Source organism: Dromaius novaehollandiae, chromosome Z (assembly GCF_036370855.1).
Source record: "Dromaius novaehollandiae isolate bDroNov1 chromosome Z, bDroNov1.hap1, whole genome shotgun sequence".
Lineage (NCBI taxonomy): Eukaryota > Metazoa > Chordata > Aves > Casuariiformes > Dromaiidae > Dromaius > Dromaius novaehollandiae.
The window spans coordinates 72,790,329-72,813,735 of record NC_088132.1 but is presented as its reverse complement, the minus strand read 5'-3'; the positions used below and the strand labels follow the sequence as shown (position 1 = coordinate 72,813,735).

The window sequence follows — 23,407 nt, the reverse complement described above, 5'->3', positions numbered from 1 at the left end:
TCTTAGGTCACGTGGCTACTCCTGAGAGCCTGCCCACACAGAAAATGGGGATCCAGCACTCTCACTGCTCTGGGTTGTGTCTTTTGTGTTGTCATCTTTGATTTTTCAAAGAAAAACAATTGCTTAATTTATCAATACCTGTGCAGCTTTCAGAGACAACATCCCAGCCACTGCATCACAGATCAAAGCATGGGACTGTTGAGGCTAAAGGGCTTCCCCATGGCTCACAACACCTTACACCCTAGGCTGAAGAGGAAAATTCAGTAACTGGGGGCTCTCACAGCCACGTTGGCCAGGGACCGGCACCAGGAGGTCAGCCAGCCAGCTCCAATCAGTGCACTACAAAGGCGCTTTTCCCCAGGCTGCATTCAGACTGTCTGGAGTGGGGTCCTGATTTGGGGATTTATTAGTATCCCCGCTGATAAATAAATGTCACTTACTATATAGTCCCTGCCGTGAATAATTCTTCAGATTATGTTGCAAATGGCCAGGCTGGAGTAGAAAGATGCATTTAGTGGCAAAGACTCAGCATGAAAAGGATGTAAAACTGTATTCTATTCTGCTGCTTAAATAAGATACTGACTTGTTCCTGCCAGCAAGGCTGTTTTAACAAATAACTTAGTAAGTTAAAAAAAAATCAAATGGCTGCTGTGAAAGCATCTACACATGCTTCCCCACTGAGTCAGCTGGACTTGAGACATACACTAGAACTGCCAAAATACCCAGGCTCTGGTCTAGCTCACTGCTCTTTTATGTCTCCTGGCCAGCAAATGGCTGCCATATATACTGGGGCCAAACCATGTGTTTTTGATGTTGACGCATATCCTCTCGGGGACTGGCTATATTCATTGGCTTAATTTCTATTTCACCTTTTAGCTGAACCAGGATCTTGGTCAAGAGTGACCTTGGCTTTCTCCATCTAGAGCTTCAAATCTTAATAGCACTTGGAAAATACTTCTTTTTTCCATGTGTGTGCAAATATTTGTGAGAGTAAGTTTTAAAGGAAGACAGTGCTAGAAACATGAACCCACCCCCACCCCCGCCGTGTTTAATGTTGCATGCTGCATCTGGAGTTTTGGGCAGTCCCTAGGAAATCTGTGACCTAGGTGATTCTGACAGTGTTTGATAGGAGTGATGCCAGACATAGATTTCTAATTAAGATGTTTAAACACATCTGTGCAATAGGCTCCAAAAATGCCCCAATTCCGAGTGCTGCACTGATTACTTGACTTTTTTAAATTGTTGGCTGTGTGTCAGCACATCAGTTATCTTCCCCTGCTTTTCCAGCTTTTCCGTCTTTTTCCTGAAAGATCTGAGATCAGCCTAGCACTGCCCAAAGTTTCTCTACTATATCATGAGGACAGTCCATCCCACTGGATAAGCCCTGCAAGGAGACTTTCTGCTCTGATCCTAGAACTAATGTTTCCTGGATCTAGAATCTATGGTACAACCTTCTAGAAAGTACTGGTGCCATCACCTTCCTCCTTTAATCCAGTAGCTAGTGCACACTCCAGAGGTGGCATGGATTTGAGTTCAAACCCCTGCTTGCCTGAGGAGACCTGAAATCACACCTCCCACTTCCAGAAGCATACCGCAAGTCCCAGTCACAGGGTTTTCTGGATTGGATCCCTCTCAGACTCTTCTGCTAAACTTTATTTTGTATAAAGTTCATAAAATCTGAAAGCCTTCACCACAAGAGTAAAGACTCATTCCCATAAACTGTCTGGCAGAGAAGAATGAGTTATTCTGTGCAAAAACAGAGCAGCTTCAATCACCAATCACGGATTTTGAGAGATGTCCTCCTGAGAAGGACTTGGCCACAGGGAGAGGCTGGTGAAACATGAGGGCTCACCTCTCTTCGGTCAGAGGAGCAGTATGAGCCCTGATCTCCTCTCAGCATGGACAAAAGCTCTCCCCACTGTGGGGTAAAAAATGCTGGAGGTGTTGTGGGACCACCCCTTGCAGTTCTGTCTGCGTGAGGCACTATCCAGTGGGCGCCTTCTGAGAATGCCAAATAGATCAAGTCCCACAGGGAAGATCCCTGGTAAAAACTTAAGAGTATAGACCCCAACAAGACCTAGCTATGAGACCAGAGTGAGCCGCTTAGCATGGTCACAGTTACTGTACAACACAAGGCGTCCACAGTAAGAGGTTTGGAGGGTATCAGCTTGTAACCAAGCCAAAGTTTTTAGACGCTGCATTTTGAACATAGGCTCCTAAAGTTAGACACAGAAAATGTTCCATTAATTCAGTCCATAAGTTTCCATGAATTCTTGTACAAGCTGCTTGGCCAACAGTGTGATTCCAGGTTCCTCCCTGGAGGTCAGTGCAAGCTACTCAGCCTCACTTACTGTGGCTGGACGAACAGACACTCAAAAGCATGGCTTCTTTTTTACGCCATTTGGTATCCACTAGCAGGATAAATTTGAAAAACAGAATTTCCATCACACATGAAATTCTGTCTTTCCATGTTTGTCTTCATACTGATTCAGAAAGAAAACCTGATATTTTGAGATTTTTGAGATAAAAAGTATTCCAAAACTTCAATGTATCTCATTTTAGTAATGTAGCTTTCTTTCTTCCTAATAAAAATGCATTGAATGAATAGCATTAAATGCAACAAGTAACTATACAAAATTGTGTTTTGTCACAGTGAAATTAAATGAACAGCCTGGGTGAAATGATTACAGCCTATCAACATGAATTGCTTAGAAACATCCTGCAGAACATTTCCACTCCAGTGACTCTGAATGTTCTGAAGGAGATATCACCAAAAAAAGGCATTTCATCTGGATCTCTGCACTTGGCTTTCCAAATCCTGGGGTGGGTCCCTGGGTTATTTCAATTCTACCTAAGTGCAAAAGGATCACACATAGGAGCAAATAAACTTAAAGGCCAGGAGAAGTTTTTAAGTACATTATACTGTACTTCTAAGGACACAAAGATGAATACAAAAAAAAGTTGGGTCTGTTGTTTTTTTTTTTAATCAATATTAATGTATCTGCTAGTGATGTATTCATCTAGCCACACACCTCCTATTTGGCAACTATCCTGTATCAGCACCCTGTTAATGCAAAATCATGCTCTCCCACATACCCTCATCTGCAGAATATCTTGCACTTACATAAACTATAGGTGGATAAAGTCCAAAACGCTGTGCATTCAGAATGAATGGAAAGCAGAGGACAGTGCAGATTGCAAAGAAACCTGGGCTCAGATTGTGACGGGTGTTTGCCAGATTCTATTACCATGAGCTTGGTATAAACTAGCAACCTACTTACAGGCAATACAAAAGCATAAAGGAAGAAATGCCATTCCTACATGATTTTAAAATATGTTGCCATCATGTTTATGGGCACAAGAGCCACATGGCAGTGACAGCTCCAAACACTTAAATTTAAATTTGATTGTCATAAAACAACAGTCTGGTAAAGACATGACTGATCAGTGTTCATACCTTTTGCTTCAGTTGTAAAACCGTCTGCTTTATTTGATGAAATTCCTTACAAGAGGCACAGCATGTCCCTGGTTTTGCCGTGTTTTCAGATTTCTCAGGAAGCCCAGCTGAAAGAAAGCAGTTTCCAATAGGAATATAAAGATTCAAAGGAGAGCAATTCATAAAGTAATTGCAAAAGCAGCCAGCGTCTTGAAGGTTATTACATTTCCCCAGAATGTGAAAAGAAGAAGGAGTCTTGCCATTGATGATGCTTTGACTGTGAACTGCTGTGTAAGGCTAAGAAATTTTGCAAGGAGAGCTCTGAGCTCATTTCTAAAACAGCTGTTTCCAGTTAACAGTCCCTAAAGAATTTATTTTTTTAATACCTGAAAATGTTTACACCCATTCTTTTATCTTTGCATTTATGGTAGACCAGCCCTGTAGATCTGAACTGATTTACAGTCCCCTGAAGGGCAAATTTTCATATGCTATAAATTACAGTAAAATCCCTTACAATGTGGCCATTTCATTCACTTTGCACAAACTGCTCTTTATCATCACTGGTTATTCCTCCATGCAATGGAATCAGACTGATCAGAGACAGGAATTGAGATTAATGATAGGGATTTAAATCTACACTAGAGAAAAGGAAACACCAGTTGATACTATGCAAGAATGAATTTTTTCAAGCATCTATGACATGATTCAAACTGTAACAGATATTGCAAATGTTATTTTTGTCTTTTTCCCAGTCTCATACACAATGAATCAATTCTGCATCACAAACAAACAAGCACTGTTTTAACAGATGTCCTGTTAAAGAGAAATGTAGTTTCCAAAACACAGTGCAAAACTTATTGGCAAACTCTAGGTAAGCTTTTTTTCTTCCATTTATAGTTTTTGAGAAGCATAGAGTGTAATGAGGACCTGGATATGGTGTCTGGTTCACCTGTAAGGTATATTGGAAAAGTCTGAATGCTGGCCATTCAGAGCATACCATGTAATACAAGAACTCTGCAGGTGCTGCTGGTAAAAGCCAGAAAATCTTCAAAATCTTCAAAAAAGGATCAGCTAAAATGCACTTAGCTATTCTGTTGTATTTCTCGCTTGGACACACACTTGAATGTCCTTATTTGGGTCATCTTTTCATAAATGTGTACTGATTTTGAAAACATCTCCATCCCCCTTAAGAAAAACAGAACTTTTTCTTAGCACTGAAGATATTAGGTGGTGCTTGACTTCAAATGTATATACTTGCAGGGTCCAATAAGGACCATTGTACCCACTCCTATAACGGTCATCTAGGGACCATCAGTAATTTAGGACAAATTGATTTTCTGTAGGGTTAGTCCATTGGCCACTAAATCACATATTCCTGCTTTTAGAAGACACAAGCTTATTTCTTTTTTCTTGGAATGCCCTATGACAAATGTGCTTCTTTCGTTGTCCTAAAGCAGGCAGGAGAGGGCTGTAAGGGCAATGGGGTGGAATGGCCTGCGACAGTAAGGATGTCAGTATTACTGATGAGCTCAGCAGAGGATGAGGACCAGAGAAGATGAAGCAAAGGTCTGGGCGGTTTCCACACCTATCACCTGCCCGTGCCTGCAGCTGTAGACCAGTGTAATTTTCCAGTAGTCCTTCAGTCTTCATGTGAAGAAAACTGAAGATGTGTCATCTGCTGGTTTCCTCACAGCTGTATTTCTAATGCAAATCAATTTGACTTTCACTTCTTCCAAAGCCTCTTTGTCCATATGTATTTCTCTGTTAGATTAAAGCAGCTGCAGTATGCAGCGGGGGCTTTCTTAAAGAGGAATTCATATGCCACAATTAGGGTACCCTGATATTTCTGTAAGCTAATTTTTCTTTTGACTACGAGTGTTTTGACATCTCCATTTTTGGACCTGTATAGGATTTACAGAGGCACATATATAGAGCGACATTAAAAGAAATTTTTTTTTTTAAACTCCGATAAAGTTTGTGTTTGGTACTAGTCTTAAACCAAAATTTCTTTTAATAGCTATCTTACCAAATGAATTCCCTCACAAAATGCACACATTGTGTCAAGAAATGTTGCTGAAAGCAACGTACAGTCATAGGGGAAAACTGCCAGATCCTCTGCTGTTGGAAACCTCATGCAATCCCACTAGAATCAGTGGAATTATGTACAGATTAAGAAGCACTGAATTTGGCCTCTACTTCCATTATAAAATCTAGTTTATCTTCCAGGAGGATGCGGTACACAGGCTGACGACTATAGATAAAACAGGGCTGTAATAACCCATGGAGACAATCACGGCAGAGGGGGAGGGGAGAGTCAGCTAATGTTTGGGAAATATCATACCACTGAGATTTCTGCAAATCCAGTTGGATTGACTTGTCTCAGGAAGAAGTCCAACAGTGTCACACAAGTGAGCGTGAGCTACATCCCAGGAGAGAGGTGGAATCCCCCTAACTCATACCAGACAGAGGTGATGATTTGCTCAGGAAAGGAGTCATCCATCAGACATTCCCTTTATCCCCATCTGATCCCATGTCAGGACCAAAATATGAATAAAGCCAGGAAGAACATGGATAAAGCCAGAAGCCACCTAGGACAGGCCAGAGGGGGCCGGAAGCAATTAGACTCCAAGCCACCCACGCTCAGTGCAGATACTGAGGTCACCTAAAAGGATAAGTTTGGCAAGCACTGAGCAAGACACTTATATAACCTGTTTTCATTGTACAAACCTCAATGGGGAAACCAAAACTATTTCAGAGAAGGTTTAAACCAGCCCCATTTTATGAAAGCTTTACAAACCACTAAGTCTGGGTTGGGAGTTATGTTGCTGTCCTTACACAGCTCCTTTCATCTAAGTGAGACACTGGTGAGCCCTGCAGCACCTATTGCTAAGAGAAGTGTTTGGAGAAGCCATGTGTTTGCTTCTCATGTGCTTGACGACTTTTGGCTTGCTGATACTGGACAAGAACAACAGCCTGGCGGGGGAGAGCTCTGCGGGGAGCTGTGCCGCAGGCGCTCTTTTCGTGGAGAATGCTTAGCTTCTCATCTGTGTTGTATTATCTGGGCTCAGCCTGCTGAGATGGTTTAATTTGCCTACTTATGAGTGGATAACTATTGTCTCCATCAAATGCAACATGACTGTGCATACGGCAAAAATTCTCCCTATTCCTGTGCCCCACTAACAAACCCAAAGCACTCCACCAAGCCACTTATCACAGCTCAGAGCCAAAAAGCATCCAGACTGTCCTCTCCAGGCATGGCACACTGAACACATAACTAATAATGCTCCATGAAACGTGCAGCATGGTTAAAGCTGGAGAAAGAGGCCCTACATGCATTTCATGGTCTCTCCTATTAAACTTCAGAATAAAATTTAAGTGTTCCAGCTACCATTAAAAGGGAATTGCCCACTATTTATTATGAGGTAATTCCAGCTTAGAAGCAGTGCTCTCCGTAACACTGCAGGGGCTTGGGCTGACCACGAGGTGGTGCGTTGTTATAGCCTGTTCGTTTCGGCTCTTGAAAATCCTGATTTTCTTCATGCTGACTGGTAATTACAGACACGAGCTGTGCAACAGCCGGCTTCTCTTTCATTTACACCAGAGGTCTGGCAAAGTTAGTAATATTATCTTGGAGTACAATAGGGCAAAAGAATAGAAAGTATCTTTACCTTCTTTACACAGCTCATTTAGGAAATTTTTGAGAAATTGTGGGTATTTAATTCCATATTAATTACTGGAACTGACATTTTTATGTGCCACGTACATTCAGTATAAAAATTGCTGTTTTGCAAATGTTAGAAGCTTATTTCTGAAGCCTTGAATATCTTGTATGATCAGTTATCCTGAATGCTTTGGACATTATCAGGAAATTTGAACTAGCAAGAGAAAATGTTAACTAAAAAACCTACTTGCAAGGGGATTATTTACATTATACCTTTTCCCTTAATGACTCTCAAACACTTATAAGGAAAACAAACATTTGAAAACTACAAGGAACAGTTAAGCTTAATGGAGTGTCTCCAGCTACATATTTTCAGAGGAAAAGCAAAATTATAAATTGCTCTTGCTGTCCAGTGGGATTTGGAGCACCCAGTGATGCATGTGTTCAGTCATTAACAGATGAAACAATGGTAAGATACCATTCATCAAAAAAAAATTTTTTTTTTTCCCCAGAGCACGGGTTGTTTCCTTCATCCTTTCTTTTTTAAAATGCTGTATCAGTATTTAATCTGAAGTATTCTAAATGCTGCTATTTAATAACTGAGATGAGGTCAAAAACTTTAAAATCTTTTATACACAGCACACACACCTTGAAACCAATGGTGAAAAGTAGGAACAATTCCTTGCTCTCTCTCTTTTCATCACATGTTACTTCCATAACAACAACAACAAAATCTGACCACAGTCATGAGACATTCAACTTACTGCAGGTCAGCAGAATTCAAGTGTTACTCAGCTTAAGTTAGCTATTGATTTAAATAATTCTTAAAAAGACGCTGGAATTCCCAGGCACACCTCTTCTGCGTGCCTGAATGCTCAAAGGTACTAACCAACCAACCTAGGGCCATTTGCTAATCTCAAGCATCTCTCATTTGCTAAAATACAAATTATACCCACTAAAATTAAATTAATTAACTAGTGAAATTAATGAAGGGTTATAAGGGTCAGAATTTGGCAAATTTTCTTCTGAAGTCTGAGGCTGAGTTTTATGCTCCAAACTAGCTATAGTCCAGGTTGGTACGAGAGCAAAATATGGCCACCAGCAGTTGTACAATCCCAGAAAAATGGTCTAACTTAAGTAACAAAGGCAAGTGTCACTTTTCAGCCACCTCTCCCTCTCCGGGGGGAAGAAGCTTTCTGCATCCTTCAGCATATTAGTGCCCTTTCTTTATAACTGTGACTAGTGATTTACTGCCCTGTGCGTGTAGCTGATGAATGAATGACAAGGAGAACGAGCCGTAGGATTGCTCCACAGGTGCTTGAATGTCCAGAGACTTGGAGGCAATTTGGCCTCTGAGCAATCTGGGCTTCCAGAAGCAATGGCTGCATCCCCATTTCAGGACCTCCCAGCTCCAGTTGTGGAGTGGGAAGCAGTCCGATGTTGGGCTTGCCACAACATCGTAACATCTCAGAGGCCGCTGCAGGCTGGGGCATGATGGCTCTTCTCCTGGCACGGCAGGATGGCACCGTCAGCAGCTCGTCTCCCCGGCGCTTTCGGTGCTCAGAGCACCACATCTCTCACCTCTGTGCAGGACAAACATGCCAGGCCCTCAGAGGCCCCTAAGATAGTCAGTGAGAAGCTAAAGCCATGTTTCCTGCCAGCTTGGGCTGCTTCTGCGAATGCTGCTGATATGGCACTACGGAAGTGTATTACAGCATTTGGAGAGTGCACTTCCTTTTAAATAATTTGAGTCCACAAAGCTCCTATCAAATTTGGCATTGGCTGCATCACATTTCCATGGGTTTCCTCTCTACAGGAGATTAAATTCTTAAGAGGACCCTGTGGCCCAGGATCTTTAACATCCACTAGCATATACCTTTATCTCCTTTGGTGCATGTCTTCCCATCATCCTCCCGGGTATAGCCTTCATGACACTCACATCTGTAGCTGCCGACGGTGTTGACGCAGATCTGAGAGCAGAGCGTCCCATTGCTCGTGGCACACTCGTCGATATCTGCAGGAAAAAGTGTTCAAAATGTCCTGAAGCCGGGGGTTCAGACCTCGAATATAACAAAATACTTCCTTTAAAGGATCAGGAGATTTCGACTTTGAATAAATGAATAATTGCTGGCCGCTCAGACTAGAGCTCTGTGCAATCTGCATTATTATTAACACACTTGGCTTTTTATAGATGAACACCACTTGGCACTTTCTTCGCATCAGAGAGCGCACAAGCGAAGTCTGACTCTGCAAACCTTGGCTCACTGCAACAGCAAGCCCTGCAGGGCAGGATGACTGAACTGGGCGGCACTAGTCACAGAAAGACCGCTTGTAAAAGATCAGTCCTGAGTTAGATACTTGCCATCTGAATCGAAACCCAAGGGCTGGTTTTCAAAATCAGGCATGGCTATACTGCTTTGAGGGTTACTCTTAGAATTGCGCCCCTGTTCTTGGGTCAAAAACCAGAAAACTGCTCAAAATCTGCAGGGGGAATTAATAAAAGGAAAAATTACATCAGCCCAGACACTTCAAAGTGTTTCAGTGCATACGGCCTGTTTTAGATACTACATATATTCTGTAGCAGTAAAGGAAATAAGAAAGGCTTCAGATCTAAACTGACTGCTAAAAGACCTGAAGAAGCAGGATACATCATTAACCAGAGATAAACTTAACATGCACTTCTACCCACCCAAGCAGTAAGGCTTCTCTCTGTTTCTGTGCCTCTCACGGTCGTAGCGGTACCCAGGATAGCAGGTGCATAGGACACGTCCAAAGTTATCTGTGCACTGCTGTTCGCAAGGAGCTTCTGCGCAAACATCGTAATCTAGAGAGAGAAAGATATGGTTAGGAAAATACCAGTAGCAGTAGTAGCACTTTGACAGCAAACATTTCACCTCTATCTCTTCTAATTAATAACGTCTTTTTACATTATTTCTGAGGATTGCAGAAACCTAGAAAACATTCATGAAACATGAGCAACGTATTATGGCAAAACTGCAATTGCTAATTACAGCCTTACAATAGTTGAACTGTTTCTTAATGTTGGACTTTAAGAAAGGGGTACTTTCCCAGTTTACAGAATTTAGGAATTCTTCTCACAGAAATATTAAGTTACATAAAAGTTATTTGCTGTTTTACTCCACAAATGTTAAAGTGCTGATAGCAACATTTCCTATGCAAAATACTGGGAAACACTGTGAGGATAACTGCCAAATTCTGGCAGAAAATATCTCATAAGGGAAAGTTAAATAAAATCACACAGTAATTGTTCAAAACCAGCTATAACCCTTCTAGCAAAGAACACACTATTACAAAACCCCCATCACTCTTAACATTAGCGATGTGAAGATTAGGACATGATAAGTCACTGGCCAAGCTTGTCAGTGGAATCACAAAGGATGCTCTGAAATCTCAGCTCAAAACTAGGAGGGCAAATCTGTTTCTGATTTCACTGTTGTATAGCAACAGAGCTGAAGTCCAGGGAACCGACCTCACAGTGAAACAGAGCCTGGGACCGTGGGGTCGAGCCGGCATGCAGGACTCGTGTGGTTTATTTTGACCTCGCCATTAGCAAAGCAGAGCCTTGCCCGGAGATCAGGCGTGTTTTCACAGGAGGCGCGTCCCCATGCAGTGGATACGTCCAAATGTGCATAAGGCTTTTGTGTGTCTGGAAAGCCTCCCCTTCAGCTCCTGGGGGCCGGCTGGGTGCTGGTCCTGGTGGTCCTGCAGCACTGCTTTCCCATCTCTTAGAAACCCAACTCTGTCCACACATCGTGGGCAAGAAGCACAGAGCAACTGACCCAAGCAAGCTCTGTGGGAAGCGCTAGTGATGCATGGAAAGGCAGCATGGGACCACAGCAACTTGCTCAGGGCCTTCCAGTGCCATGGGGAACACTTGCAGGGAGGAGGAAAGAAATACAGTAGTGTCCGGTCTCAAAACCACCTCAAGCATATCCCCCTGAAGTTCAGATTTTATGCCAGAACAAGTAGCAGTTTCTGTGGCTGTGTCAGAGGAATGTCATCACTTACACAGTGATTCACTGTGTTTGCCACTGCTGCATGTGACTTTCCAATACGGGGTACTGGAGGGCCACTGCAGAAATAGCCTATTCCTATTCCAAACCAGACAGGTCTAAAACAAATTTAAGTGTTTCGACTAAGTTCCCAACAATGCAATGTATTTGCATATGCACAGTATAAAATAATTAAAACCCGAACTCATTATTGACTCACACTAATGAGTAGCAGACATCTCTGGGAACGAGGAATTTTCCAAACAATTAAAATGAACTAATAGATGGTAAAGCAAGGAAAACCACATTTGCTGTGTGAATTATATAGAGCACATGTGTAGCTCTGGAGGTAAACGTGACATTGTGCCAGGGTACAGAGAACTGCCAAATACAACTTAACAAGCTGCTGTGGTGCCAGTATGTCACATCAAAGTCCTTTAGACCAAAAAATACCATTGTAATGGCGCCAAGCATTTCCTCCCTTGTGCTTGTTACCTTTTGAATAACACGCATCTTTTATTTCCTTTTTATTTTGCAGCTGCATTGATTTTAACTCTTGAAATCTGTCCTCAATACTGTGACTGCAGTCCCAGACCCTCTCACAGGAAAAAGGGTACAAAGCATTGCACAAGCATGGAACAAAAACGGGGCCAATGCCTTCAAACATAGACCACCTGGGGGCTAGTTTGGACCTTTTAGGTGACACTTTGGCTTTAAGCTCCTGCTACATTTGGCACTACTAAATATTCACAGATATAAAGGATTTGTGGTATTTTTCCTGGGCATGTATACAATTTTTATTTCCCACCGAAATAAAATCAGTCTATTTAAAATAATGGCCCTTACGCAGTAGAATTTGAGCGTTTGGCTCTGTAGGGAGCAGGGCACGAATCCTCAGTGCACTGCTGGCAGCGACTCTTTGCACACGAGTGGCTGAGGCCTGGAAAGACTACATGGAGGGGGCACAGACATCTGGAAGGCATGCTAATATGCCCACCTCTGAGCCAAAAATGCCTGCTATTTAGCTAGTGCACCTACACAGATGCTGGATTTGTCCTGTGCTATGTTCAACCTATTCAGAATAGAGGCCGAGGGAGCTGCATCCTCCCTGCGCTTCCATGAGTAGATGTGTTCTAATAAAGTCCTAAAAAAAGTGCTGGAAGGGACCATCTCCCACCATGAGCAGGATTAGCTATCCATGAACTGTTCATCTAGCCTATACTTAGAAAAACCTCAGGGTTGGAGACACCACACCACCATTCAGGTTGTTCCAGAGATTAAATATCCTTGCAGATAGAAAGTTTTTTACTAATGTCTAATCTAAATTCCCCTTAGAGCTATTTAAGCTGATTGTTTTTGTCCTCTTACTCTTGGCCATGAAGAACAGTTTACTTCCCCTCTTGCAGCAAATTTTTACATACTTGAAAACCGTTATCAAGTCTCCTTCAGCCTTCTTCTCTCTAGACTAAACAACCCAGTTCTTTTTAATCTTTTCTTCCTTTGCCATATTTCATGTAGCTACTCTTCAAATATGACCCGTGCATCCACCTTAGGAAGAGCACCATCAAGACCACTGCTTGTCAGAATGCCACTTGAAACAGTCTCAAAAGCCTTACCAAAGTTAAACCATATGACATTTCTCTCCCCCTCACAACACATATTTGTCTTTTCCGCCATAAAGCCCTACCATTCCCTTACGAAAACACATAACCTGTATTTGTAGGTGCTTTGAATTCCAGTTAGTTTACCCAGCATAGGATATACTTTCAGACCTAGCCTCTGCTTTACCAAAGGCTTTGACTTACACACCCACAACCTAACCTTTGGTATTTAGAGCTAGCTCTCCAAGTGTTTTCACAGTTCCCTGTTCCATCCCTTTCTGCCTTTCTATCTTTTCCTTTCTTTCCACATTTATCAGTATATACACATTTGGCTCTGAAACTACACTAGAGGCATGGAATATGCTAAGCTTGGAGCATTTTGCTCTATGGCAGGCCAGGAATGCCCTTGAGAGGGTCTGTGAAGAGCCATAAGACATTTCCCAGAAGCCTCAACACCTAGCACAGATTACAGCAGTACCAGCACAGCTGTGGTTAGATTAGGAAAGCTTGAATATGGATGCACACACAGTCTTTGGCTAACTTGGATGTCAATTCCACAGTGAAGATATTACCCTAAATGGGTGGTACTGGGCAAGAGAGGAAGTCTGTGCTTGAGCAGAGAATTGCATGCAGTTCTCCTACATTCCATGCTAAGACTCTAACCTCTGGACCATGCTTCTTCTCAGCCCTCTGAGTTGTACAAAAACAAACCAATATTTTCACATTAGAAGAGAAACCAAGATTCCATGTCTCACACCAAGGGAGGAGATGGTGGACAGATTTCAAATCATTTGATGAAAATCTTTGTTTTCACACAGAAACAGGAAAGGTCCAGGAAAAAGAAATCTTCCTGAGTACTTCCAGGTGATGGTTCCCACACAGTCACGGAATCAACCCAGATCACACAGTGGCTGTGGGCAGGTCCCAAGTCCTGTAGCTGCGTATCTCCAGAGCTTTGGTCCCAGGCAGCATGACTGTCTCAGGAGGAGTCTTCACAGCTAGGACAAAATTGGGCAAAAGGTGCAGCAAATCCTGGCTGCAGTGCATCACCTCTGTGTGCACTGTCCATCTGAGGATGCACATCCCTTCCATGTACAAGCCCCTTGTCTACCAGCCCAACATATAAATGTGGTTTGAGGATGAATCGAAGTTATACAGTGAGGATCAGCTTGTTCCAAACTTTAGGAAAATACTAAAACCAGAAGCAGAATAACAAATGACTTCACATTTAACTTTTTAATGAATTCAGGAATGACAACGCAACACTGCAAGTTGCACCAAGAAGGAGTTTCTGAAATAGCATTAGTGAGGAAAGAGCAGGTACAATTAGTTTTTGCCTGCCATAGAGTGCTTTAGTGTGAATTAATCAACAACCAGGACACTTGGGTAATGAACCAGTGGTAGGGAGAGTGCTCTCCAAAACAATTGTTTCAGACTGCAATGGTCTGTGCTTTGCTCCTGGTGAAGCTATGAGACAGGACCTGGTTGGAGCTGTCAGTCTCCAGTGCAAAGAAGAGGGTGACCATTCTCAAGAAAGGAAGAGCAGCTCTCTTTTGACCTGCTTATCTGGTCAAGCAGAGCAGGAAGAGACACTACAGAGGGAAATCACTGACACAAAACAAACTTCACTATCTGTTTTCCTGAGGATCATCTACCCCTGCTCTTGCAGCTGAATGCCAGGGAGAGAAGGTGTGTGCAAAGCAAAGAGAAATGCAGAACCTGGGTGCGTGGACCCAGGTTCACTGAGCTACGCTGCTTTCTGCTGCTCTTCAAGGACAGATGAGAAACAACAGGACAGAAACCAAAGATGCTCATGGACAAAGACACAGCCCTTGAGGGAAAGGGTCTGTTTAAACAACAGCTGCCAGCAAAGGAGATCGGCGTCTTCCTGAGGCAGCTGTGACAGAGTGGAAAGGAGGGTCTATCCCTCTCCCAGCTTTCCTCCTTGCACCCACTGCTAAATCACAGAGAAGACATGACTGGAACTACTCCTCTGCATTTTGACTTGCCAGTACTGTGTTAAAAGGTGCAGATGTGCTCTAATAAACTCACATCTGTAACGTATTTATGTGCTTGTGATGAGATATGCATTTTGTACAGCCACTCTATCAAGATTATGCCAAAACAATGTGTGAAGAGCCAAGTGATATATTGTAATGGAGTAAGTGAAATGAGCCCTTCACTGAATCATGTTTCTAGTCCATACACCAAAGGCCCAGATTGTCTCAGATGTTACAGCAACTGCTGTGGCCTGTGAAGTTCAAGGCAAAATATAGGCTGAGCTGGAAAAGGTGGAGTGGAGATAAAAAGGGAAAGAAGCCACAGACAACAGAGAAATTCAATTAATGGCAGAAACTCTCAGGTTACTGAGATCCAGTTAATAGACATGATTAACTGAAGTCAGCGGGTACATAATAAAAGCTGCTCTCATAATTGCCTAAAACGTCAAGAGGTAAAAATTAGAAGCCTATAATAATTTATTGTCATGGCCCTCATTTTGTTTTTGTTCCTATTACTTCTTCTGCTGTATCCATTATATTTAGTGAATAATCAGCATATAAAAATGTTACACTCAATAAGCAAGCTGGAGGCCAGACTATAGAGATTCTGGCTTCTCTCCACTTTGAAAAGATTCGGGGTTTCTGCCTTCAACATAAACAATGACCTTGCACAGCACAGCATAATATTCTGCTCCAAGTGTCCATCTCACACTGAAGCTGTGATCTCACTCCCCAGGCACTGAGACAAAACTCACTGCAAAACCACAGGCAGAGGAAGTCCTTGTAAGCACCAGCTTCACCCAAACAGTACTCAGCTCCTCTGGGGCTCAGGCTGGCACGGTGAGCAGTTCCTCCTCAAGGAAGCAGCAAAAATACAATTCCCGTTTTCAGAAGATGTCTTGTTGTTCTGTAACTGCTCTGCTAGTGTTTCCAGTCAACAGCAAAATTACTCACATAAAAGAAAACAGCAGCAGGATCAGAGCTGGGGAGAGCCTGCTGGCCGGAGATTTCAACCCCCAAAACAGCTGACTCTCTCAAGCATGTTAGCTTGTCATTTTTCTTTTCAAGACATTGCCATCTCAAACTAAGAAAACTCTAAGAACAACTTGAGGCTTTCTATATATCATCAAACAGAAGGATGTATTACCATAAACCATTTTTTTAAATCTGCTTCCCTAAGGAAACATAGCTTATTTGTTTGTACTATCTGGTCATTTGCTTCTGCCTGAGAGTTCCTCTTCTCTAATCACTTCAGAGCCTGTCAATCAGCCGATTTCATACAAATTGGACGAAGCAGTAGGAATGATTGAAGAAGTTACATAGCTACAGCTCATTCAAAACCATTGGCTGGGTAGAGGAGAGGGACCCAACAGACGCCTGCACCAAGGGAAAGGCAGGCAGAGCTCAGCCTGTCTCTGTGGTGGGTGCCAGCCAGCCAGCCGGCACAGGATGCCTTTGCGACTCTGCAGGCAGTTGGGCATCTGTGAAAGAGGCTGAAGCTGTAGGAGAAGGATTGCCGTAAAAGGCATTGCTGTGAGCAATTCCTGGGGATCTGATCCAAACCGACCGACACTGTTGGAAGCTTCCTGGGCTCTGCCTGGATCAGGCCCTTCAAACACATCTTAGCCATCTGGTCACGCAGCATGCTGCTCTGGGAGTCTCAGCTTCACCTGCAAACCCTCCCACTCTTCCCTAAAAGAGACCTTGTTACAGGAACCTCCGAGCTTAGGAACCCAAATACTGTCTTTATAAATGGTAGAGGAAATTCTCCAGGGACATTTCCTTCTCTCTACAGTATGAGCTACCCCAATTAATTCCTGGTATCTCCCTGCCTGCTGGTGAATGGGAGGCCATGCCCATGACAAGGCCATGCCCACCAACAGAAGATGTGGTAGAAGATAGGGACGCCATTCGGCAATGCTCTCCACTTGCCCCCTTGCTGATGTCTTCAGTAAATAGGTAATTAAAAGTTGGACTAACTCATCTAATTACTGACCCCCCCATTACAAGCCAAATGACCTGTGATGGATCCAAGAGGTATGCAGCTCTTCCCACCTCTCATTCCATAGACTGTGCGTCGGCATACATCCCAGTGAAAGTCTGACACCTCTGCTGTAATTTATCTTGGGTTCTGCCCAGGGCCTCAGTACTGGTATTCATACAACATTGTGAAAGCCATCAGTCAGGAAACACGTGCTTCTGGATGCACAGATGGCTCCCGCGCACACATCCAAGAGCAGAATGCGGCCCAGCATTTGCACCAGCTCGTGTTACAAGATCTGTGCAGCCAGATGTACTTAGGGAGGATCAAGGCCTGGCATGCTAAGTGAAACTTTTGGAAGACACTGATTTTTTATTTGCCTGACAATTTCTTGGAAACAGTTCCCCCACTGATACATGAGGTACAGCTGAGTCTGCGGTTAAATCAGGATGCTCTTCCAAATTGGCAGCGCAGATAACAGGGCAAACAGGAAAAGACAAATGCACCGGGACAAGAAGGGTAAGAACAGTGAAATCACATACCTTCAGGGATGCACTGTCCAAGAACAAATTTATAACCCTTACAGCATTTTTTCCTGAAAAACAATAAAATAAATAAATAAATAAATAAATAAGTTCTCTAAAGGTTGGTGCCACCTTTAAAAAGTCATGGATAGATCATGGCTATGGAGGTGATGAAACAAATAAGATGAGGACTCTTAGCTTATGGTGGGGAGGTATCTCAACATTAAAGAATGCAACACAGAAACCCACCTCTCAATCCACGAGTTGCCTAATGATGCTACAACACTACCCATTGAAGCGGACAGAGGATTACCAGCGTAAGCTCTCCACATGGAAAGCCTCCCTCACCCCTGCTGCGCAAACTGCTGTTCAAATGTAAAACCAAGGCTCACTCTTCCCCCAACATCTGCAGTTGTCTGTTCTTCCAGCCGGGACATTTGGGATGTTCTGTGACTCCCAGATGCACTAATCCTGCGGAGATGAATGCATGTTTACTTACAGGCAAGATGCCAGAAGGAAACGGGCAACTTTTTTATTTTAAAAAAATTTCTTCCAATAATTCAGGGAGAGTATGAAAATCCAGAGAACAAAATCACAGGTGAAATTAAAAACAATGTGTTGTTCTTCCTCAAACAAGATTATTTTGGATCTCTGGATAGTAGCTAAAGATACAAGAAGCTAAGGAAGGGCCCCTAGCTATAATTTACAGAGTTCAGTCATTTTTGGCAAGTTGACTATTGAGTGTCTGACTGGAGATACTTTAAATGATAGCATGGGTGGCCACCTGAGGCAATGCAGAGCTCTTGAGGAGCATACGGCTGGGTAACCCAACACTGATCCACTCAAAATTACAAGTCATTTTTGAAAATCCTGCTTATCCGTGTTGAAAGGACACAGCACACCTTGGTGTTGTCCATGGACGCAACCCAGTTCATAATTTTTATGATAAACTGAAGGATGTTTTCAAACATCTGTCGTAACAGCGTAAACTTACAGAAAGGAGTAGATCTCAGCTAGGAGTACACACAAGATAAATGTCATCATTCATTTCTCATATTTTAATAAACCTGGAAGGTGACGAGTGCAATGTATTGAGCATTTCAAATGGAGAGAGACAGAGCATTTTACATAGACAAAGGGACGAAACTATAATGGAGATTCTGTAAGACCGGATGTTTTTTATGCTTTCTACCATATGGAAAAAGTCTGAGTGCTAAGAAATATATTTTTTGTTATTGCTAGCCTGTAAAGACATTTAAGTGCTCAGTTATATCTGCCTGTTTGCTTTCTAGCCAAGGAACTATAACAAGCTACCAGGTTTCCCAGTGGCGCTGAGAAGCATTCAGACGGCTGCAGTCCTCATGGCCCTGTGCTCATGAGCTGCTCACTGCAGGGGCCAGAGGGCCTTTTGAAGGCTCCCAAGGTGGCAGCTACCAGAACTGCTGCAAAAGAAGCAAACTGCCATTCAATGTGCTATTTAATCAAGTCTACATAGGTTTAGGGAGAAAAAGCTGTGTATTTTAGAGATTCAGAATTTTTCATGTCTTGTGGACATGCTGAAATATCTGCAAAACTAAGAAACCATCAATTCGGTCTTACCCTTTAATTCAGTAACTGACACAGAAGAGTGCTAAAGCCGTGGAAGTCAATGACACAACACTCCCCTAGACAATCCACAGCCTGTCACAAATCATCATTATGTTGAATTTAAAGCAACTATCAGTTGCAACTGACCACTTAAAACAAACAATGCATTATTCCAAACTATGTAAAAACAAACTTTGGCTGCATATTTTTTCCACTTCCAGAGATTAGCTGGAATATAAATTATATTTAATGAAGGTTGACCATTTGAAGAGGAAGCCTCGCTTTGTTATGCAAACAGTGGTCCCTCATTAGACTTTTCTCCAAACACTGCTGTGAAGTTTTATCTGTAAGACAAACAAATGCAGGAGGAAGGAGTTCAAAGGTGCATCGGGGAGGCGGTTCAAATGCTGCGAGCCATGCTGATGGCTTTCCAAGTGCACATTCATCTCCTCCTGTCTTCTGAAGGGTGGGGGGGAGAGGCTGATAAAGGCTTGCTTGTGGCCTGGCTTAAAGGAGAGAAAGCTGAGAGCAGAGGAGAGGAGGGCATCTGCTGTGAGATGCTGGTCCATGCAGTTGTGCCAGCCAGAACTAACCAGGGTAGGGGAGCCGCGGCCTTTATCATTCCTACCCTTTACCCTGTAAATTCTCACCCGATTTTCAGCGTTAGGCTCCTTGCAGACAAAAGCTAAGCAGCTTGTGGCAGCTCCTCAAACTGCACCTAGGCAAGGGCTCGTGTGCCAGGCACCTCACGGGAGCAACCCTTCTTCTCTGAACTCTGTTAGTCAGTGGTGGCTTCTGGCTGGATTTGTTCTTTTTTCATGGCTTAATTGTGATTTTTTCTGACTTCTTGGATTCTTCTGACAGCCAAATCACTTGCCTTGTGCAAAATCCTCTCCCATAGCTGGCCTGCCTAAGATTTCTTCTGCTGAAAGAGCAGACTGGTGGCTCCTTGTATCGCAGGGCATGAAGGAAGTCCTCACTCAGGGACTGCTTCGCTGGACTTGGCCAACACCCAGCTAGTCCTATACCCTATTTCTGTTACTGAGGAACAGCATGTGATTTAGAAAAAAACACAGGAGCCTGAGAATCTGCTGCATACTGAGTTACAACCATTGAATATTGCACTGACACCCTGAAGCACAACTTAGCGTATCCTTGCTGGAGGGTTTGTTTTAATTACAGCAACTGGATATTCTTGCTACCCTGGCAGATGTCCAAGCCCTTTCTGAAATTCTTAGCTTCAATGGCATCTTGAGGCAATGAGTTCCACAGGTGAATTAGATGTTTTTGAAAAATTTTTGAGTCTCCTTTTCGATTTTGTTGAATGTTCCCATGATTTACTGGTAAGGAGATTCAGAAATATTGTAATACCTCTCCTCAACATTTTTCCACATCATGGGAGCTTTAAATCTTATCTAATGAAGCAGCACAGAGGAGGGATATGCTGCTCTCAGGCTTACACTCCAGAAACCAATTCCCCCAGACAATAATTTCCCAATTCAGGATTATAGATCTCCATTTTAGGGCACTCTATACTCCACGGTAAACTTCAGACATCAGCATGATTTTGCCAGGGGAGTTGATACTTTGGAGTTAATGCACAGGAAATACAATACTACAATACCCATTTCCCTAAACACTGCATTGCAATCCTGAGACACTTGCATTTTTTAGCCTTTAGCATTCCTGGAGAGAAATCTATCAAAATGATAGACACATCAGTTGATCATCAGCAAAGGCATTTTAATAGCAATACTTATTTCAAACATCCAGCTCCAGGTTGACATGTCTAATCAACGTTGCACAGCAGCAATCTCATTATACATAATGAGAGATAAGAAGGGGTCCCCACTGATAATTTTAATGACTGAATAACTTTCAGCAAGGCAGTTGCTAGGCAGCTGTACATATCAGCATGCATCAAACATAAATAATGCACAGTTGTATAGGAAGCTCAACCACTAAGATGTGGAAATTAACTTGATTCATTATCATTAAATCTGGTTTTCAAAAGAAGTAGCTTTTAGCAGACCTATCTGTTACAGCCTTTAATAGGGTGGCCCAGCTTTTAAAATACTAGAGTCACCTGGCAACTTCTGGTTCTCATGCAGTCTTCACTCAGGAAAGTGCACAACCCCAGATTCACAGAGGGGTATTGGGCAACATGATTTGATCACTGCAGTGTCTACTTTTTCAGCCCTGTTACCTGTAACAAAATCCACAGCCGTTAGCTCAGGACTAGTGAGCACCAAAAGCATGGGACTCTCTCAAAGCAAAGTCACTCCGGTGTTTGAAAAGTGGCTGCAAGAGAAGCTGAAAGAGGATTAACTACTCCCCTCTGCTGCCAAGGTTGAGGCCGTCCTGGGTCGCTGTATGTTAGAAGCTGGGAATCAGGGTCAAAAATTTGATAGCTGTAAATTTTTAACACATTCATGACTAGGCAACAGCTGAGCAGCAGCTCTGAGGATCTACCTTCATTACAGGCTTCTGTGGACCATCACCTTACAGACCACGAGGGGAGCTTTCCATGTGCATCCTCACAACCTAGACCAAAGGTCCCCCCAGTGCCCAACACACAGTGTATCAGTTGCCTCTCAGCAGTGTGTCACTGAGTTGTAGCTATTTGATAGCATTGCCCCAGACAGGCAGGATGAAAGGAATGCGGCTTAATTAAGCCACAACTTTATTAAGTTAGCTTATCTGGGAACTATCAGCAGTGACTCATCCAATGCAGCTCATGATGATTTTTCCTGTAATTGTTTCCACCTGGTGAAGGGCTGCTGTCCTCCCTCAGCCCACAGCTACCTCCTGGCCTGCTGTTGGGACACCGCTGCCTGTCTGTTCAGCAGCTGGAGGAAGGGCACTGAGCTTATCCTTTTCTCCAGAGTCTTCAGGGTGTGCTTTTCCTCCCTTCAAGTCCAGAGTACCAGGACTTGGACAAAAACTGAACAGCTCTCCCCAGCCTCTAGTCTTTGACCTATTCTGGGTAAATGAGGCAAACCTCCTAGGCAGTCTGGGAGACTAGTCAGGAGGCTGGTACTGGTTGTCGTGCCATGCACAGGCTCCTGTGCCGCAGAGTGGGTCAGTCAGAATGAAGAGACTGGGGTATCCCGAACTGAGAAAATACTTCTGCGGAGGAAGAGAGCGATTCAGGGTCCTACCAGAGCTGAAACTCTTTGGAAATGTGAATAATAATAGGAAAAAATTTTAACTGAGATTTAATCTGTATCTGTAAGCAGTAACATGGCAGCGACATGATATCTCATGGCAGCTGGCTCAGAGCTACTTGATGCATCATACAGTTTTTTGTTATCTCAAGCAGAAGAGACTCCAAAGCTCTACCATGGCATTTATGTTGAAAATGATACATAATGGTCATTTAATTATTAAAAAAAGGAAAGGAAAGAGGAAGAGAAGTGGAAGAGGGAAATGTGGAAGAATGGAAAAGGGAAAAGGAAGGGGAAAGGAGAAGGGGAAAAGGAAAGGAGGAAAGGGGAAGTGGGAAAAGAGAAGGGGTAAAGAGGAAAGAAAAAAGAAAAGTTTTATACTGGCTTCCAATTAACATTATATGTTAAGGACACTCTTAGAGCTTGCTGAAAATGTCAACAGTACAAACAGAAGAACCCACACTAGGAAATACTGGTCTTCTAGGAGCAAAGCAGGCACAGCGATCACTACGTTGACTCAAAAAGTGAGTTCTTATAATAAACTATTATCTTTACTTTACCCTTACCATGATGCAGGTTCAGACAACTGGCCTTCAAGCAGAAGCAATTTACCTCTCACCTGTCAGGAGCTACAAGCACACACACAGGCAGTTTCCAAGGCTTAGCTGATGCATGGGATAGCTTTGCTGAAAGACGCAGCAGCTCAATATGTGGTCAGGCAGGTCAAACCCACTGTCCGACGTGCTATTTCTGAACTATGAATGTCAGAAGAGTCTGAATTTAGGGAATAGGAGAGTCATTTGACATTTTATGTGGGTTTAGATATATCGTCACTGTTGTCCCAGGTATCAGGCTGTTAGAAAATAATGACCATGCAGCAGAGCAGCTAATGAAAGAATCTCGCATGTTCAGCTCTTACATCACAAAACAGCGTCAAGGAAGTATGGGACAATCAACCGGTGGCATTTCGTTTAACAGCAAACCAAAAGCAAGAAAGCCTATCCTGTGAGAAAAAAGTGCAAGCAGAGAATGTTAGTATTTCACTAAAAAACTAAAACCAGAAAATATTTGACTTCCAAATGTCAAAACCATCATTTATTCTCAAGTGATATTTCCATTTTTGTTTTTTTTTTCCAATGACAGGCTAACATTTTCATGGAAAGCCAACATTTCTCTTGATAAAGGTATTTAACCAAAAAAACAATTTCCTATTGAGAAAAGGTAGAATTTTTTTTAACTAGACTTCTCCAGACAATATCATAACATGAACTCATGTGAGCCTGTGCCGTATCTTCAAGACCTGAGTCAGCAAAAGCCACAGCATTGCTGTGTTTAATTGCACAAAGGAGTTTTTATTAGGATGGCTACTTATTGTGTCTGCCCTGTGTTTTTCTTTGATCATCCTGAATTTCAGAAATATGCAGTGCAGCAAAAATA

At 42.9% G+C, this 23,407-nt stretch overlaps 1 protein-coding gene across 1 annotated transcript in view; it reads right to left on the bottom strand.

The window, feature by feature from the left end:
* LOC112991932 (collagen and calcium-binding EGF domain-containing protein 1) overlaps positions 1-23,407 on the bottom strand; it is a 108,979-nt gene that overhangs the window by 10,343 nt on the left and 75,229 nt on the right. The window contains exons 3-6 of the mRNA XM_064502288.1: positions 17,235-17,287; positions 9,787-9,921; positions 8,974-9,111; positions 3,458-3,564 (exon numbers count right to left, since the gene is read on the bottom strand). Coding sequence (XP_064358358.1) covers positions 3,458-3,564; positions 8,974-9,111; positions 9,787-9,921; positions 17,235-17,287 — 433 coding nt within the window. The remainder of the gene's footprint in view (positions 1-3,457; positions 3,565-8,973; positions 9,112-9,786; positions 9,922-17,234; positions 17,288-23,407) is intronic.